Source organism: Ambystoma mexicanum, chromosome 9 (genome assembly GCF_040938575.1).
Source record: "Ambystoma mexicanum isolate Mex_15411 chromosome 9, UKY_AmexF1_1, whole genome shotgun sequence".
NCBI classification, from domain to species: Eukaryota; Metazoa; Chordata; class Amphibia; order Caudata; family Ambystomatidae; genus Ambystoma; species Ambystoma mexicanum.
In genome coordinates, this window is record NC_090931.1 from 630,160,550 (window position 1) to 630,176,317 (window position 15,768).

The 15,768-nt window shown below is 47.6% G+C and overlaps 1 protein-coding gene across 3 annotated transcripts in view; it reads right to left on the reverse strand.

Moving 5' to 3' along the window:
- Positions 1–15,768, reverse strand: part of SUPT6H (SPT6 homolog, histone chaperone and transcription elongation factor) — a 1,195,112-nt gene that overhangs the window by 497,782 nt on the left and 681,562 nt on the right. For all 3 annotated transcript variants that reach the window (XM_069615328.1, XM_069615329.1, XM_069615330.1), the window contains one exon: positions 207–334. In XM_069615328.1, the coding sequence (XP_069471429.1) occupies positions 207–334 (128 nt within the window). The remainder of the gene's footprint in view (positions 1–206; positions 335–15,768) is intronic.

Genomic DNA, 15,768 nt, shown 5'->3' on the forward strand with positions numbered 1-15,768 from the left:
AGAAAATCCTAACTGATTTTGCGGTTACCTTTGGAAGAGACCAACATTATAAAAAGCACTTCAATTGTTAGGATTATCACTTAAAACAGTACAAAAGTCTACTAAATTCTGATATGCTTGCATCTACTCACTCTTTAAATTGACCATCAACTTCTAATATAATTTTTAACAGTTATCCTGACTGGAGAGAGGAAGCAGTCACTAACCTGTCGCCCAGGGAGTTGGTGTCGATCTTTATAAACCCAGCACAGTTGATGAAGACCTTTGGACCCATGTGACACATTGTAACCAGCTGAGTGCGGCTCTCTAGGCGAGTGTTGTTCTGTTTCAGGATCTGTAACAGCAAAGCAAAGTAAAGATTAGCTGAGCATCATTATGGTTTATTATAATGAAAGCTGCATAAGAGTACTGTTACGGCAGTTTTTGTGAAACTATTAACAGTATGAACGGCTAAAGCACTTTGCCAAAACAAAAGCCTAACCTCTCAAAGTAAGATAACTAGGAAGAGCAACGAGGTAAAAACACTCACGGGGCTGTTTCCGGCTTACCCAAAAGTACAATTAGTCCACACACTTAACCACAGAAAATACACCAATATATTGAAAAATATATACATTTATCAGGGGTCGAAATTAAGATTTTATGAGCAGGAGATCAAACTAGCTCCTGGGTATTGGGCATTGCCTAGTAGGCAGGCGCTACCTCTAGGGAACCAGGAGCTAGTAGATAGTTACCACAAACCTAAAGTTTGTGTGTGTTAGGAAAGATGTTCATATTTGTGATAAATCGTCCTGACCTGTGTCAACCCCAGAACTTGTTGCTTAGACTTGGTGATTATTTTCCATTGTCTATAGGTGTAGGGGAATCTTTTTCCCCTGTCACCTAGTCTTTTACTCTTTTTATGGGTGACTTTTTTATGTCTCTCCATAGTGGGTGATTGGAGTTAGTTTCGAATAACATTTGGGCTTAGACTGGGTTGCCCCTTTGGGCATCCCTGAATTTCTCTTTAATGTACTTGGGCTAACTACTGTTCCCAAAGGGTAAAGAGGGATTTTCATCTACCTTTACATTTTATATAGGAGCCAGCACACCCCACCTTATATGGAATTCTGGGGGATACAACGTAACCCCTTGCTTACTTACCTGGTAACATGTTACAATTACAAGTTTACTTGAAATGGCTGGTGGCAGTGGTTTTACCTTAGTGACTCTTGACTTATTATTCGCAGGCTGGTAATTCAGCCTCGATAATGCACAGAAGGGCCACAATTCTGCTAGAATGGGGGATTCCTTCTTTTTCGCCATTTTTAAGTATCCTTGTTGTTTCTGAGGTCTTCCCTTGCCATTCTAGGCAGGAACGAGCTCAGTGGCAGTTTTGTCTTCAGGGGGAATCCTTTGTATTCCAAGACAAGCCTCTAGAGTGTCTGAGAAGTCAGGAAACTAGAGAGGAGTTGAAAACTCTGCAGTCCGTTGTCTTTCACCTTACCAGAAAGGAATCAAGTCCCATTGGGGAGCAGGCTGTCCTGATTGGACAGCCAGACCACTCCTTTCTGTAAACTGCAGGGGGAGATTACAGAAGTTGTGCTGTAGTTGCTAATAACGAACAAGTTACTTACCTGTAACTATTGTTTCTCCAGCATGGGTCTGGCATGGATTCACATGCTCATGAATTTTCACCATTGTCAGGCCGGGAATCCTCGGTAAAAGAAAAAACAGTTTCACTTTTGCTTACAAACTGCATTTCTCCTCTAAACCAATCACTGAGCTCTGGGTCATATTGCCCCCAGCCAATGAGTGCCTTCTCTCTAAGCCCCTCCTCGGGCAGCCATCTTCAGATTTGTTAAGCATGTAAAGTGGCAGTATGACCAAGAAGAGGCGCAGAGGGGACGGTTTGCATGCGAATCCATGCCAGACCCATGCTGGAGAAAAATAGTTACAGCTAAGTAACTTGTTCCTTCTCTAGCATGGGGTCTGGCATGGATTCACATGCTCATGAATAAAGAATACATAGCAATACAACATTACACAACCACGGGAGGTGGCAAGGCTCAACAGAAGCCATTACTCTTACCTCCGGAACAGGCTTGCCTTAAAGCGAACAGGTTGCTTGGCCAACCCTGGACCCCTCTCTGGAATCCCTTTCGATGCAGTAGAATCTTGTGAAGGTGTGCATGGACCTCCACCGAGCAGCCCTGCAGATGTCAAGCAGGGGGCAAACCAGACTGGAACACTGTCGTCGCAGCGATCGCTCTAGTGGAATGGGCTCTGGGACGGCCGGGCAGCGGTCGGTTTGCCAACCGGTGACACTGTGATACAGCCGGAGAGCCACCTGGAGATGGAAGCCTGGGACAAGGCCTTCCCATGGTTCACAGGACCAAAGTTCACAAGTAGTTGAGACGACCTCCGGAAACTCTTTGTGCGTGCCACATAAAACTTCAGAGCACGAGTCACATCCAGCAAGTGCAAAGCCCTTTCTGCCAGCGATGTAGGTTTCATAAAGAACACAGGCAACAGCAAAGGCTCATTGAGGTGGAATTCAGACAGAACCTTTGGCATGAAAGAGGGGTGCGTCCGCAGCACCAGACCTGTGTCATGAAAAGTCAAATAAGGCTGTTTGCAGGATAGGGCCTGGATCTCACCTACCCTCCTGGCAGAGGTGATGGCTATGAGGAAAGCCGTTTTCCATGAAATGAACGAGAGGGGCTTGACGCATAGACTCGAAGGGCCCCCCCCCACCCCCACCCCCCCCCATGAGCCTTGTCAGCACAACGTTCAGTTCCCACGCCAGGGCAGGCACCTTCAATGGCGGGAACGAACGAAACAGTCCTTTGAGGAACTCATTGACTAGACGGTGGGACTAAAGACAAGACGGTCCTGGAGACCTGCTGTAGCAGCAGATAGTCACCAGATGCACCTTGATAGGCGTATGCCAGCCCAGCCTTGGCCAAGGACAACAAACACGGAAGAATCTGCAGGGCCTTGACCCCCACAGGATTGATTTTCTGCTTCTGGCACCACGTAGCAAAACGCTTCCACTTGTGCCCATAGCACTTAAGAGTCAATGACGCACTGGCCCTGGCAAGGCCCTCCCTGCAGTTAGCCGGCAACTCGTACTCTCTGAACTCTAAGGCTGCAGTAGCCAAGCCTTCAGGGTTTAGCAACCACAGGTCGTGCTGTAGGATTGCACCTCCTCCTCTGGCGGGCAGATCCACAACAACTGGCACTTGGCCGGGGGTGACGACGATAGGCTATGAAGATTCAGGTACCAAACCTGCCTCGGCCATGCTGGGGTGACGAAGATTAGCCTGCATCAGCACTGTTTGAGAGGATTGATGACTTGCAGCAGAAGAGTCAATGCGTACAGGAACACAGGAAGGAAAACAAGTCCCTCGTGCACCTCGGCTGGTGGAACCTGCTGGCAAATCGTTGGCATTTGGAATTCATCGCTATCGCAAATAGATTGATCTGGGGTCTGCATTTCTTGGGCGACGGCCAGTGCCACAGTTCCTGCGCCTCTCTGGAGAGGGCTGGGGATCGGGTGCCCCCCTGATTCCTGATGTAGAACATCGGGGTGGTATTGCCCATGAAGACCCTCACCACTTTGCCCTTGAGGGACAGAAGGAACACCTTGAGGGCCCAGAACACTGTCCGCTACTCCAGGACATTGATGTGGAGATCAACATCTCTGACACCAGGTTGTGGAGGGTTGAAAGAATGTCCAGCGATACGGCCCTGGGAGTTCTTGAGGGGGTAGGCTTGCTGGGCCAAGCAACAGCATAGTCATCCCCCTCTCAGCATTTCCGCCATCATTCCACACGTCCTCAGGGACCATGTGAACATACACCAGGACCTCCTCGTCCAAGGAAGAAATATCTGTGGTGCCCTGGAGCACGGTCGAGGCCTCCACTCCGCCTGCCCCCCCTTTTTTACATCCTGAGGGGTCAGTCTCAGGCTTTGGGATGGCATCCTCTTCTCCAGCGTTTTGTCCACTGGCTTGGGCGAGGCCTCCCGCCTAGGGGGTAGGGCCACTCTGGGCGCTGCCGGGTTCCCTTGGACCGGGTCAGCCCCTTTCGCCTTCGAAAGGGCGGATGCCACCAGCTCGATTGTAGAGAATGACAGTCTGGACCAAAGGGACACCTTTCCCTTAGCCTTGGTCTTCTCCGGGTTCTACCGGAGCTCCGTGGGTTAGCAGATTTCCTCTTCGAGGAGCTGGAGAGATTACTGGAGATGGAGGCAGATGGCAAAGATGAACGCGCCCTGGCCGTCGCGGGACCCGCTTGCGTGTTGACCCAGATGGAAATTGACTCGCAGTGCTTGGCCTTGTCTTGGCCACCCCATCGGAAGGAGCGCCCTCAAAGGACTTAAAAGGCCACTCTTTGTACCGGCCGGTCCTGGGTGAGGTATGCCCCTGCTAGCCGCATGGGGTAGAGGCCTTGGCGTTGAGCCACACCACCTGTTAAGCAAGATTTGGAGCAGTACCCTTAGGGTGCACTAGAACAGCCTTGACCTCCTGGCAATAGGAACCCAACCAATGGTATAAGTCTGTACTATACAGGTTGGTGGTGTGGTGTGGTTGAGCAGCCAGGCTCATCTCAAGAGGGGTCAATGTGAGCAGTAGGGTAGTTACACAGAGATTCACTGTAACAAATATCCAAATAAACACTTATGATCAAGGTTTCTTGATAAAAAAAATTATTAATTTAACAGTCAGTTTGAATAAGCCTTCCTCAGAAGGGGCAACATAACAGTAACACAAATACCCTCCAAAAAACACACTCTTAGTTTCCCTAAATCAGAAAATACCCATTGGGGATGGCACACAGACACTACCTACACCATCAGGTGACATAAATAGCTAGGACACACACATCGACATTAATGTATCACTGGCACATTTAGAGCATTACTTAGATGCGTGTCAAAGAAAAGGATTAGTAGAATAAACAAGAGATCACACAAATATTCTAAAGCAGGTAAGTACTTTTGGACCCCCCAATGTAGAGTAAGTTAAACCTTTCCTGGAAGGATAGGTGCAACACAATGTCAGAGGGGAGAAGAGTCGTTCAGGGAGCCAGACTAGGCCAATGTCAATTGGGCAAAAGTCTAGTGAGCTGAAGCACTTATTGGAGGGAAGTTAAAGTCTTGCAAAATGTTTTAGAAGTCTTTGGAGAAAAGAAGATTCAATGTAGGGCCACAAGCTGTTAGGCTTGTGAGTACAAGAAGATGCAAGCACCTCTACAGAGCAACCAAGACAAGTCTCAACTGAGAACAAGCAAGGCCACACAACAAGAGGTAAGTTCTCTTAGACCGTACAGTACCTTTGGTTAGAAGAAAAAAGGTGGCAGATGACTTCTGTTCCTGTGCAGCTCTGCAGATCCTGTTGTTCCTGGGCCTCAGTTGTGTGGACAAGCTGGAGGGCTTCTCGGGACTCCTGCACTGCAATCGGACGGTTAGTGACAGCAACCAGCAATCTTCAAATCAGTGGCACTTCGCGGTTTCAGCTCCTCGCGTCTATAGAAAATCGCACCACTGCAGTTTCTGGGTGTCGAGATGGGCTTTCCTTGCATCTGTGGACCAGCAGTCTGTTGAGGTGGCTCGGGCTCGGTCAGTCCTGCTTCCTGGGAGTCCCGAGGATCTTCCTGGAGCTCTTGGCCAACTAAAAGGGATTGGGTTTGTTTTACCGTCGCGGAATGGTCCGCGACGGAAATGAACGCATGAGAAATTTACTTTATAAATAAATGTTCGTACATTTCTCATGCAGACATTTCTTGTAAAACAACCACAAACCTAACCCCTGCCCACACCACCAACACAACCACACACCCCTACTTACCTTTCACCTCGACATGCTGTTTCCCTGTAACGCTGGTTTGCTTTCACTTCCGTGATCAGGAAACAGCGCTGCAGGGTCCTTTTTCTTTTTTGTCGGGTAGCTGTGTCCCCCACAACCCTGCTCACTATACTTTAAGGTATAGTGAGCGAGGTGTTGCAGGGGACACCCCGGCAGCCTTTGTTTTTCTTTTTTGTTTACCTACCCTACCAAAATATACATACCACAAAAAGTTCAAACTTTTTGTAGTTCGAACTTTTGGTGGTATGTATTGCAGGTCTTTTGGTGTGGTAGGTAAAATGGATTAGGTCATTTCAGCCGAATCCACTTAAAAGTGATGCACTCTGAATCTGGTGCTCCTCTCCCTGGCACTTCGGTTCCTGCAGCAGCAAGGAAGTACAGCCAGCTATGAGACGATGTCCAGACGAGTTCACTTTAGAGTTGATTGGTTCCAACAACTCAAGGGGAGAAGTTATCCTTGCAGAGCTTCTCTAGTCGAGGCGAATTCAGAGCTTCAGCACAGCAGCAGGGCTTCACCGGGCAAACCAACGGTCCAGGAGTTGCAGCAGGCGTCTCTTCCAAGTTCTTCTTCGGATTCATTTGTCCAGTGGTCGACTCCGCCTTCCAAGCCAAAAAGCCTCTCCTTTTATGCAGATTTCTCCCATAAATTGCAGCCTGGCTGCCAGTCAAACAGCAGGGTGGCTGTCCTTGCCGTACAGCCAGCCAGCCAATCACCTTTGGGTGCATTCCTGTAACCAAGGGGGATTAAGCACCGGGCGTTTCGGGCACCTCCCCCACTTCCTGCCACTACCAGACATACTGGAGTCAGAGGCAGGCTTCACTTGTGAAGCCTGCCAAAGACAAAATGAACAAAAGGACCAAACCTGAAACCTGGTTTGGCACGCAGAGTAAATCTCAAGGACCACCTTTCCACAAAGAAAAAAGAAAAAAAGATTACTGGGGCCATTTTGATTAAAAAAAAAGCTCCCAAGGGTGCTTTACTGCAGCTGCGACCGTAGCCCGCAGTAAAAACACATAATTGTAGTAAATATTAAACCACTTCCACCAGCCATTAATTGCAGGAAGGGTAACAAAAATGTTACATGAGAAACTAGACAGAGGGCATACTAAGTATCCCCTCCAGCACCCTATTGTAAAACAGTGTGGTCTGGGTCTAGAAAGCTACAAATATAAATGAAGTCAATTTCACTTCACTGCTCTTAGAAACAGTAGTTTATCCAAGAGACGGTATTCAAACCTTTGGGCAATGTGAAAGACTTCTGTGTCACTGCACGGAAGGTGCGGAGTGTCACAATGTAAAAAGATGCCTATGTAGTTTGTCAGACTCCAAAAACCAAAAGAAACCGTTCAACCGTTCAATTTACAGAAAAATACATGAGTGGGGAAAAAAGGTATCACTGTCTCCAGGTTAAAAATTAAAAGTCTTAGAGTCCAGCAAACGTGCTGGGGGTCTCCAAGGTAGAGGGGAACCAGCACATTTCTGAGAATTCTCCCCAACACCGCCAACGTACTGTGATGATCCTTGACGGTGTGGCTTGGCGAACCCAAGGCAGATTTCACAATCCGCAGCTGGAGCAGAGCTTGAAGAGGGAGCCTTCCTCCTTCTCCTCCAACATGGTCTGGAGTGGGGTGTAGGCACGATGGCCTTCTGGAATCTTTGAAGAAACTCTCGATGATTCTTGCCCTTGAGGAGCGTTGAAAGACGCTGACAAACGGATCCCCCGCTTGCCAGTCAAAAGAACAAGCACACAGACTCCATTTGACAAAAATAGAAACTTTTTATTGAAAAAGCATGAAAACGTAAAAAAGCTTGAGGCAAACACGAGGACTCCCAACACTTGGACGTGTGGTAAAAATCTGAAGATGGCTGCCGGAGGAGGGGCTTAGGGAGAGGGCAGTCATTGGCTGGGGGCAGTATGACCCAGAGCTAAGCGATTGGTTTATAGGAGAAAGACAGTTTGTAAGTGAAAGTGAAACTGTTTTCTCTTAACGAGGATTCCTGACCTGACAACGGGGAACATTCATGAGCATGTGAATCCATGCCAGACCCCATGCTGAAGAACAGCGCCTTCTGTGATGGCGTTAAGCAGGACTTTGGATAGTTGACGAGAAGCCCAGATCTGTCAGTAGCCAGACGGTCGTCGCCGTGTTTTCGTCGGACAGTGTGAATCAGCCAGTCGTCCAGGTACTGGTATACCCTGTAGAAGTAGATGGGTCGCCACTGGTGCGAGGCATTTGTTGAACACTATGGGGGCCAACTTCAAGCCGAAAGGTAGACCCCTCAACTGGTAGTGCTGGCCTTGCACCACGAAAAGTAGAAACTTCCCATGTTTCTTGTGAATGGGGACGATGTAGGCGTCCTCCAGGTCCAACGACGTCAAGAAGTCCCCCTTTTCCAGTTGGCCGAGCAAGTGTTGCAACATGACCATCCTGAACTTTTGGGACTAAGTATTTGTTCAGATGTCTTAGGTCTAGGATGGGCTGTCTTTCTGACTAGAAAGTATCTGGAATAGAGTCCGGAACCCAGAGCCATTGGGGAACTAGCTCCATCGCCCCTTTTTGCAGCATTGCCCGTACCTCCTACAGGAGCTGAGGGATGTGCTGCTCTGATAGGTAACCAGAGGGATCCGCGGACACCAGTGTTGAACACTCCAGCATCCACCATCCATCGTTCAGTGAAAAAAGATCAGAAATTGGAAAGGTTGGCTCCCACTCAGGATATTATGTCTCAACAAATGTTTAGGATAGTCCCAACAGTATACAAAATAGATTATTCCAATGGTGCACAGGATTTATTCAATAGTGTTGCACAGCCCATCTGTCAGTGGTTATCTTTCTCCACTCGCTGACCAACCTCATCAGCCACATCCCACCGGGGTGCACGCACGGGGGCTCTATGTACCGGTCGTTTCAGGTTTGCTTCGATGCTGGCGTCCTGCCCACGACAGCAACGCTGTCCTCTGCTACTGTAGACTTTACTTTACCCCATTTATAAAGCTTAAGCGTATCAGTTATATTTTCGAAAAATAGTTTCTAAATACAAAAAATTTGAATATAAAGTTTTGAGAAAAAAATTTCGAACGCATTTTTTTCATGGTACAGGTTTAATTTTAGTTTCGTATAGAAAAAAAAGTTTGTATTATAAAGAAAACGGGAGGGTTAGGGGGGGGAGAACCCCCCCATTAATTTTTTTTTTTAAAATGCATTCAAAACTTTTTTTTCCCCCCCCGATGCTTTTGTGTCGAAACGTTTGTATTTAGAAACTCTGTAGAAAAAATCACTATAAACCAAGCGTAAGACCATGGCCCGTAGGCATTAGGGTGCTAAACACAAAGGCGAATAACTGAAGGGAAAGCGCTAGAAAGGGTCTCTGACGGGGGAAGCACTTTATGCAAACAGCATGTTTTCAGTTTCCTTTTGAATGGTTCCAAATTAAGCTGTTCCCCGAGTTCAAGCAGGAGGCTATTACAGGCCATGGGCACGGTAGACAAAAAGCTCCCCTTTCAGCCTTCCTGGTTCTAGTTCTAGGCTAGCAGTCTGTGTATTAGATCTTAGTTATCGACTTTGGGCTTTTCCCCCAATGAGTTGCTTCAAGTAGCTGGACATAGTGCTTTGAATAGATCTAAAAGTGATAACTAGGGGTCGAAATCGCACTAAAGCCTCAACCGGAAGCCAGTGCAACCTCTTCTAGCGTCAGACACGTGATCACAGCGGGACAACCCCATCACCACTCTGACTATGCCATTCTGTATGGCCTGAATTTCATTCATTTCTCTTTTTACTCATGCCCACCAATAGACTGCAGCAATAATCAATGTTTGCTCCGATGATAGCTCGAGCGATAGTTTCTGTATTAGCCTGTGTTACAAAAGGCCTGAGGTGGGCAAAAAGTTTAATAAAAAATGGCTGCTGCAGAGACGAGACTCCCTATACAAGCCTTCATAGTGAGATACTCGTCGAAGATAACCCCCAAGGTTTTAACCTTCTTCAAGGGGGTCATCTTGACTTCGCCGAGTTGGAAACTCTCGTAGGATGCACCCAGCTTCAATAACTTAGCTTGCGAGCCAACGATCAAGAGCTCAGTCTTACTCCTGTTAAGAGCCAAATTGTTCCCGAACATCCAGTTTTCGATAGAGGAATAAGCTCTATTCAATTCCACCTCATCTATTTCATGCGAACCAACCACAGGGACTTCACACTGGGTATCGTCCGCGCAGTAGTTAAATATGATCCCCTCTTGATCCAGCATGACAAAGAAGGGCACCATAAATATATTCTATAGAGGCAGGGGGAAAGACACCCACCCTGCAGGATACCAAATTCAATAGAGATTGGGGAAGCCTCTGATTCACTTGGCAAAACTCTCTCAGGGATTCAGAAAGGAAGCGATAGTGTCCTGCAGCCAGTGAGAAGTTAGCTACGGCCTCCAACCTGTCGACCAGAATAGAATGGTTGACAAGGTTGAGGGCAGCAGACAAGTCCAACAACATAAGTACCGAGGCAAGGCCCCTGTCCATCCGCTCCAATAGCCTGGATTTAAGTTCCAGTAGTGTAGTTTCAGTGCCGTATCCGGTTCTGAACCCCGATTGGCGGGAATTAAGTACTGGGAACTTTAGATGATGGGCAATCTGCTCATATGCAAAAGGATGTATTTGTAATAGGTCTATAAATGAGTGGGTCCTCAGGGGGAAGGCCTGACTTTTTAGAATCGGGGTGACCCAGGCCTGTTTGAGATCCTGGGGGACAAGTCCTTCAGTAAGTGAAGCCTTGATGATCTTGCAGATCGCGGACAATAGAGCAGGCAAGCAGGTTTTAATTATTTAAGCCTGAACATGGATCACCTTTGCAAGAGGTGACCAAGTTTATTCACGATAACCAACAGCTCGTCTTCGGATATAGCGGAGAAGTTAAATTGAGGAATAGATGGGTTTCTAGCCATGGAATCCGTCCCCACTGTGGTGGGTGCAGTTGGAAGCTCTTTTGTTCTCCGAACTATGTCCTCTCTGATGGCCTTTAATTTGTCCGACATGGCATCTTGAATGTCCTGACACCAAGCTGCATCTTTGACAACTTGGCCCAAATCCGAGGGGCTCGTAGTTACCAGCTCTGTAAGTATTTTAAAACGAGTTCTTTAGCCCCAGATAGGGTGTTTAAAATCCTGGTATTGTGGAAGTTTTTCTTGGCTTCTACAATAGCCATTTTATACATTTTGGCTGGATTTTATATTTAACCAGAGCACTAGGTGAAGGACTCAATTTCCAACTGTAAAACAGTTTAGTAGATTTACATTTTTTCAGTTCTGGCGAGAACCAAGGTTTCTTTTGTGCCCCCCTCCCTGGCTCCTACTTTTAAGGGGGGCCAGAGTGTTATTAATTACCTCTAGGTTAGATGAGAGTATGTTAGACATACCAATAGCATTGTCCATAGGTGTAAAGTTAAAAGTTGGATTCAACAGTGGTTACATTTTTTCCCTGAGTAAGCATTTTGAGCTCGGAAGCCTTTTCCCGTTGAATTTCTTGGGGAAGTCTGCTTGAAATGACAAACGGCACAAAAAGTGGTCTGGCCAAGGGCAAAGTGAAACCAAGATCTTTGGTCCCCACATTGATGGATGAGATCCAATCCAGGGCGTGGCCCAAATTATGCGTAGGTGAGCTGTTCAACTGCACGAAGCCAAAATTAGCTAAGGCAGTCTCTAGTTCCGAGGCACTTTGATCCACTTTGTTGCCTAACCAATAATTGAAAATCCCTAGCAGTAAATAGCTAGAGCAAGGTTTGAGGTAGAACAGCAGGCAGTTAGTTAAAGCTGTAGTAAAGTCTTCAGTAGATGACGGCGGTCTATAAATAACAAGGTTGGTGGTAGTTTCTGCGTTAAATCCAATTTTAATATGGAGGGACTAAATACCATTCATAATGGATCCTTTGGTTTCCCAGATAGTACGGGAGGATTTTAAAATTAAAGCCACCCACCACCCCCCCTCTACCTTCCTCTCTATCCTGTCTAAGCATTTTGTATCCCTCAGGGATGGCTAGATTCAAGGAAGGGCCGGGTGCCATATGGCCCCACGTTTCAGTCAATGCGCAGATGTCCATGTTCAAATCCTCTCTGCAAGAGGCAACTTCAACAGCGTGTTGGACCAGGGTTCTGGCTTTAAGGAGCACACAGACTAAATTGTAGACGGCGTAATGATGTGTTGATTACTCACACGATCAGGTGGGCAGGCAATATTCGGCATTAACATACTCTTATCGTACTAGACTGGGCTGCACTAGTAGAGTTAGCCTCCAGGGGGACATGAACCTCAGGTACCGTGACTTTAAAAATGCTGGGATTCAAAATGTCAACTACCTCCGGGGTAGGCAATAGGGTAATATGGTTGCGACACAGCCATATGGTTATAATGGCCGTGGAAGCAGGGGGCATAATTTGCATGCCTGGGAAAGGCCCCTATAGGCTTCCTGCATTGAGGATCTGGAAGGCTGTCGGTACGACATGGAGAAACCTTTTGAAGACCTGCTCGACTTTCACCTGGAGGAGCGAAATGACGTGCCGTGCTGCTGGAGAGTGCCCAGGAAACGGGCCGTATCTGTCTTGATGGCCTGGAGAGGCGACCTTCCCAAACAGATTCTCTCAGTCGAAGGGCATTGTCCAGCACCTTCGCTTTGACCTCTTGTTGGAAATTCATGGCTTTCAGCCAACCTTGGTGACTAAGGCAGACACTGTTCCCCATTTGCCAAAACCCTGTGTTGGCAATGTCCAATGCCACTGTGATGGCGTGATCCGACAGCATCTCCCCTTCCTGGAGGAGAGCGATTGCCTCCATCTTCTTATCGTCAGGGAGGAATTTCAGAATCGCACCCAGCTCGTACCACAACTCCCTGTCGTACCTTGCCAGGATCGCCAGTGCATTGGCCGCCTTTATAGCGGACGCTGCTGTGTAAATCACCTTTCTCATGGCGTTCATCCTTTTCCGCTCACTGTCCGGAGGGACCGAAGGCGAGGACGGGTTGGCCGACCGTTTCCTTGCAGCCGGTGATGGCTGCTACCCAATCGGTGTGGAGTCTGGCACCATGTATTTCTTCTCCAGCCGATCCCGCTTGGCTGGAGCCGTGCAAGGGTTCTTCATGAGGGGCAGGCCCTCCTCCCAAACATTGTACAGAAAGGGCACCACCATGATACTCTTCCTCTTGGCCTCACACCTTCGATACAAGAATCCCTCCTCCTTGGTTTCCTCAGGCACCAGCTGGAATAGCTTGGAGGCCCTGGAGATCACGGAGTGGAACGATCCCACCTCATCCGGTGGTGACACCCTTTGTGGAGCATCCAAATGTGGCGATTCACCATCCGGTGCAACGATGTCTTTGTCATCATCCGTCGTCGTGGCCACATCTGTTCCCATGTCCGGGTCTGCTGGGCTAGACGGGACCCGACGTGGTGGAGGAGGTTGAAATGGGGGCGTCGGATGACTCTTCCTCTTCTTCAATGTAGGCTGATCGGGGGCCTAAGGGACCACAGGTGCCAGAGGCATTGTCATCTGGATCTCGGACACCAAGGTGTTTACAGTCAACAGAATATCCAAGGAAATGTCCCTCGGATGAAAAGGCAGAAAAGGAAAACTAGGACCTACGCCATCGTCGTAATTATCCGTGGATGAGACTTCCATGGTTTGGGCGACAGCCTAGGAGGGCTGTTTCAGGGCCTCCTTGCCCCGCCCCCTTTTTGCCACCTGAGGGTCTTGAACCGCGTCCTGAACTGGTTTCACCCCTTCTGGCATGCCTGCAGACTTTGCCAAAGTCAATACGGCTGTGTCGCACCTTGGTGGTAAGGACACTGAGCCGTGGGCACTACCCTTGCAGGATCAGCGCCCTTACCTGTCATAGTAGTAGGAGTCGTTGACAGACTCCGACGAGGTCTTAGCCTGTGCCGGTTGAGCCTGCTTGGGTTGTTCGGCATTCTTCTCCTCCGTCTGCGGCTTCTCGGATTTCTCACGTAGTTTAGCCAGGGTAGACTTCCTCTTTGAAGAGGAGCTCGATGGTAGGCTAACAATGGAGGCGGAAGGTGATGCTGATTGCGCCCTATACACTTTGGGACCTGCTTCAGCGGCGAACCCGGTGGACTCTGACTTGCTGCTCTTGGCCTTCTCTTGGGCCACCATGGATGAGGCACCCTCAAAGGACTTTGGTACCCATTTCACATTTTATCTAAGCCATTCCTCCTGGGTGAGGCCTGACCCCGGTCTAAGCACGGGTCAGAGGCCTTGGCATTAAGCCATGCCGCAAGCCTACTATGCCCGTCACCCGTTTTCTTAGAGAAACCTAGACATATCACGCACTCCACCTCCTTATGGTCCGGGTGCAGGCAGTAGAGGCATTGCAGGTATTTTTCCTCCATAAACACATTCCGTAGCGCGGCCTGAAGAGACCTTCCCTCCTCCTCCTCAGTCATGGCCAGAGGACGTGAATTAGGCCCAAAGGCCATGTAGAATCTTCGATCTTTGCCCTTGAGAGGCACAGAACTTCACCGACAACGGGTCCCAGCTGTCGGCAGATGAAGAAAAGAGCACACTGGCTTCTTTGAAACAAAAATAGAACTTTTTCAGTCGAAAACCCCCACAGAAAACGTACCAACAGCTCCGAGAGCAAACTCTAGGACTCCCAAAACTGAAGTGTGCAGTAAAAATCTGAAGATGGCTGCCAGTGGAGGGGCTTAGGGAGAGGACTGTCATTGGATGGGGGGCAGTTTGACCCAGACGACAGTGATTGGCTTAAAGGAGAAATAAAGTTTTTAAGTTAAAACATTTTCTTTCACTGAGGATTCCCAGCCTGACTGGGAATATTCATAAGCATGTGAATCCATGCCAGACCCCACGCTGGAGAACTTTCAGTAATACAAGGGTAGTAGACCCTAACGGTTTTGCAGCAACACTCAGTTAAGGAATTCCTTAGAAAACCAACCTAGAAGTATACTTTTCTGAACAGTTGAACACTCATTCAAGGGACAGTAGAAACCTATAGCCATATTCAGGGTAACACACAGTTATACTAGGTGAGTAAGACCTTATGGTATAATATACAATTACCGTTGCTTTTCAGCTCAGTGGAACACAGACTAAGGTCACCAAGAACTCTACAATAATTTAGGATTGCTCCAGGCAGGCCAAGGTCAGCTACACCTACAGGACACTTTTTAAGAATGGGACAAAGCTATTCTAGACAGGTAAAACCTAATGTTGTAGTATACTATTATGGTTGTTTTTCTTGTCAGTGGAACTGTTAGGCAAAGTTTGAAAGCAGTACCCTCTGGGAACACTACAAACAACTATGACTACAGGTATAGGCAATGCAACCTTTGGTATAAGCTTGTACTACACTTTTGGTAGCGTGCTGAGCAGCCAGGCATATCTCAAGAGGGGAAACATGAGCTGTAGATGAGTTACACAAAGATCCACAGTTACAGGTATTCAAATAAACTCTTCCACTCAAGCTTTCTTGCATAAACAATTAATTTATGTATCAGTCAGTTATAAAGCCTTCTTCAGAAGGGAGCAATAGAATAGTAAAACACAAATATATTTCAATACTGTACAATGAGTTTCTGAATCAGAAAATACCCTTTTGGGATGGCCGACAGACAACGTACACCCACAGCGGTCTTCACTGACAAGGGTGCTGGGGACATTAATATCTTACTGTTGGCATTCAGAACACTCTTAAAAGGTTGTTAAAAGGCAAAGGTTATTGGAACACAAGAGACCACAAATATTCTTAAGCAGTGCAGATACTTTTAGAGTTCACTAGAAGAGTCATTCAATTCAATAGGCTAAGCCAAAGTCAATGGGTAAATGTCTCGGATAGGATAAAGCACTTCTGGTAGGTAAATGGAAACGTCTTTGCACAAGTTCTTAGGAGTCTTTGATAAA